Below are 3,774 nucleotides of genomic sequence, written 5' to 3'. Positions count from 1 at the left end.
TAAAACAATAAATAAGTCATGTAGAAAATGTAGGTGACATTTGCATTTTTTTTATATTCCGCAAATACAACTTTCTTTACCCACGGTAATACGGACACGGTGATTGGGACATCCGCGGTAATACGTACACGGTAATAGGTACACAACCACGGTAATACCAGCATACCGTTTTTATTCGTTTTAAAAATATTCTACTGCAGTTTTAGCTTCACAAAACTTTTTTAAATATTCCGTAAGAGATTATGTAAGATTTAAAAAAAAAATATTCCAAAAAATTATAGTATACCATTTTTTATGGTGCATTTAAGTTGGAATTTTCAGTAGGTGCCACGGAGATAGGTACACTTACCCCTATTGGACGTATGCATCAAAAGGAGCTCTACATATAGAGTTTTATCATGGAAATGTTAACTACTTTCATACATGTCATTTTCCCGCCTCACTCCCAACGGATCACTTGTCTCTACTCCTATATCATATGACAGTGGAGAGTGCTTTAACTAATTAAATGTATCAAATTATATTGTTTTTTTTGGCAGTCTAAGTCAGTTATTCTTTTAATAAACTGGCTTTTTCTTCTGCTTTTGGAGATTTTGGTAAAAAGGCATTAGTTTCTTCCAAGTGTTTATTTGTTTTTCATTTCATTAATAATAAAGAAAAGCTCATTTAAGTTTGTATGTAAGAATTGACATAAGATCTTACCTAAGATCTTATATAAGTTCTTATGAATTATTTTTTCCTGGGCATACGTTAGTTGAAAAGCTTACTCTCTCACTTAAGACATTATTATTATTTATTAGTGTTTATTATTACTGTTAAAATAATAATTATCATGATCTTCAAGGTATAGTTGTTGTAAAATGTTATTGATAAGACATAATTATGTTTTATGTAATAAATAATACTTTTGATGTTTTTTGCCATCCAGAATTTTTTACTGTATACTATTCTTTCTATCCTTTATTATACATACGTATTAAAGTATAAATCATACGTTAATAGTATGTCTCAATAGTCGTGTAGACTCTTATGCCTTAGCATCTATTATAAAATTGCGAGAACAGGATCCATGAAATCAAGTTGTATAACTAAAGAGACCCTCCAGTGGATCATACAATGACGGATATTAAAAAAGTTGAAGAGTTTGTACTCAAACATTTCGTGAACAATCGCTTGATATTTCTATTACGTAGATTAAAAAAACGTATCCTTGCGCAATAATCGGAGTTTATAATAAGAAAGTATACGTAGCTTTCTAGTACGTTAGTAAGTTATTTAGTCAATTAATGTACAGAAAAAATATAAAGGTCATTATCTAGACTAAAAGCATTCCTTGATGCCTCTTGAGTGGAATCTTAAGTTAAAGATTCTATAGAAAAAAAACACGTGGTTATACCACGTAGAAAAACCATGTGGTAAACCACGTAGTTTTATATCATAAACCACGTGGTTTTGTCTAAAAATACCACATGGTTTTCAAAAAACCCCATAGGTTTAGTAAAACCACGTCGTTTTAAGAACCCTGTGTTAATTTGAAACAAAACCACGTGATTTATGATTTAAGACCACGTGGCTTATTGCATGGTTTTTCCACGTGGTGAAACCACGTGATTTTTTTCAATAGGGGAACAGAAATCGCTCAGAAAATTGTTAGCCGGCGCGCGACAGTCTGAGCCCTCCTCGATGCGTGTTCTGAGGTCACGATCGTCTCTGCGAACCTGGCGCGACGGCTCAACACCACGCTGGAGCACACCAATGCGAGCATTTCTGGAGTAGGAGGTGAGTCTGTCATCCGCTCGAGAACTCGGGCCCATCTGCACATCGACCTGAGTAGAGATGCGCCGCCGATCACCTTGGCGGCACTCTGCTTACCTCAGCTCGGGCTTGTATCGCCGTCCGCTCCTCTGCACCCATCTGTGGCCGAGCAGTGGCTTGATCTTCAGCCTCTGGCCGACCCCGCATTCGGTACACCTAGTCGTGTGGACCTGCTCCTCGGTGCCAACGTCTACAGCCGCATATTAAGGGCGGAATCCGTCCGGCGGGGCGACATTATCGGTCAGCACACGATATTCGGCTGGACCCTCGTCGGCCGTGCTCCTGGCCTGCAGCCGGCAGCTTTTACTGTTGGCTCAATACTGCACATGGACGGAGCACCGTCTTGGCATCGCGAGCTGGCTGCGCTGCTGCAGCGCCTTTGGGAGTTCGAGGAAGTACCGCAAGTCAGCCACAGCGCTCCAGAGGACATTGAGTGCGAGCGCATCTTCCTCGATCACCATCGTGCTTCGGATGGCCGCTATGTCATTCGTCTGCCATTGAAGATCGACAGTGCGCGACTGCTCGGCAACAGCCTGTAGAGTGCCACGGCCGCCCTTCACTCGTTGCATCGTCGCCTCCAGCGGACCCCAGCGATGGGTGCTGAGTATGTGCAATTTATGGCAGAGTACATCGCTCTGGGCCACATGAGCAACTCTGGCATCTGGCAGAGCAGCGATAAGGGCCGCAGGCTTCGCGTCATGTTCAACGCCTCGAAACCGACATGGAGCGGCTACAGCTTAAACGACGTCCTCTTCGTGGGCCCTAGGCTGCAGACCGCGCTTCCCAGCGTGCTCCTACGCTGGCGACGACACCAAATCGCCTTCTGCAGCGACGTCCGCATGATGTTTCGTCAGATTTGGATTGACAAGCGTGACGTCGACCTACAGCGTATCTGGTGGAGCCCTGATTCAAACCAACCGCCCACGCACTACCAGCTGTTAACAGTCACCTACGGTGCTTCGTGCTCACCGTACCTCTCCTTACGCACTGTGCAGCAGCTGTGCGAGGACGAAGGACACCGTTGGCCCGAGGCAGTTCCCGTGGTGATGAACGACCGCTACGTCGACGACATACTCTCCGGTGCCGACGACATCGCCACGGCCCGACATATTCGTGACCAGCTAATCGAACTTCTGCAAGCCGGCGGGTTTCCTCTGCGCAAGTGGGTAGCCAATGTGCCCGAGCTGCTGGACGACCTCCCCGACGACGTGCGCCTGCGGCCCACTTGGTGTCAGCTTAGCGCTGAAGGTCTCGTCAGTGAGCTCGGTGTGAGCTGGGACCCACCGTCAGATTGCTTCCTGCTAACACCTCCCCTCATCCAGCACCAAACCACCAAGAGGACCATGCTCGCAGCGCTCGCGGGCCTGTTTGATCCATAAGGTTGGCTTGCGCCGATCGTGCTGAACGCCAAACTCCTGCTGCAAGACTTATGGCAAGCCAACCTGGACTGGGACGAGTCTGCTCCGTCGTCCATAATTCAAAGGTGGACTGCCTTTGCCACCGAGCTCCAAGCCATCTCCGGTCTATACCTACCTCGTTGGATCGGAACGGTTGCGTCAGTGGACATTCACCTGCACGTATTTTCCGATACCAGCCGCCACGCGATGGCTGCTGTCCTGTACTCTAGACTCTAGGCCGCGGATGGTTATGTCCGCTGCCACATCCTCCTCGCTCGCTCAAAGCTGGCGGCCGGGCAACGGCGTTCTGCGCGTCGGCGGGCGGCTGGGTTTCTCCTCGCTACCTTACAAAGAGCGGCATCCACCGATCCCTAGCGGAGCATCATCGCTCGCCTCGCTGGTCCTTTCTTGGGCCCATACTCGAGCTCTTCACGGTGAATACAGGATCACCAGCGCCTACGTGGCCAAGCGTGCATGGATTCTTGGTGGCCCACGCAGAATCAAGGCTCAATTGCGGTGGTGCGTCGTATGCTCCCGACTCCAGGCTTGCTCCGCGACCCAG

At 47.4% G+C, this 3,774-nt stretch overlaps 2 protein-coding genes across 2 annotated transcripts; both read left to right on the top strand.

Annotated features, from left to right (window-relative positions):
* Positions 1–1,116: 1,116 nt before the first annotated feature.
* LOC149374790 (uncharacterized) lies at positions 1,117–2,354 on the top strand. Its single transcript, XM_089591671.1, has 2 exons — positions 1,117–1,146; positions 1,698–2,354. Exons 1-2 carry the CDS (start codon positions 1,117–1,119, stop codon positions 2,352–2,354), a joined length of 687 nt encoding a protein of 228 aa, XP_089447797.1.
* A 54-nt stretch (positions 2,355–2,408) lies between these two features.
* LOC149374789 (uncharacterized) lies at positions 2,409–3,194 on the top strand. The gene has a single exon (XM_089591666.1). The coding sequence runs from the start codon at positions 2,409–2,411 to the stop codon at positions 3,192–3,194; it is 786 nt and encodes a 261-aa protein (XP_089447792.1).
* Positions 3,195–3,774: the final 580 nt, after the last annotated feature.

The sequence above is a fragment of the Copidosoma floridanum genome, unplaced genomic scaffold (assembly GCF_036245765.1).
Source record: "Copidosoma floridanum isolate Cflo_tuat_1 unplaced genomic scaffold, Cflo_Japanese_pri ptg000013l, whole genome shotgun sequence".
Classification (NCBI taxonomy): domain Eukaryota; kingdom Metazoa; phylum Arthropoda; class Insecta; order Hymenoptera; family Encyrtidae; genus Copidosoma; species Copidosoma floridanum.
The sequence above is the reverse complement of the archived record's forward strand: the minus strand, read 5'-3'. Positions and strand labels throughout refer to the sequence as shown.

Excerpts from the sequence above, each read along its gene's own strand:
- LOC149374790 (XM_089591671.1), top strand. The coding sequence starts at position 1,117 with ATGACGGATATTAAAAAAGTTGAAGAGTTT. Across the intron at positions 1,147-1,697 it reads TTAAAAAAGTTGAAGAGTTT|GTCACGATCGTCTCTGCGAA; the intron begins GTACTCAAACAT and ends GCGTGTTCTGAG.
- LOC149374789 (XM_089591666.1), top strand. The coding sequence starts at position 2,409 with ATGGGTGCTGAGTATGTGCAATTTATGGCAGAGTACATCGCTCTGGGC.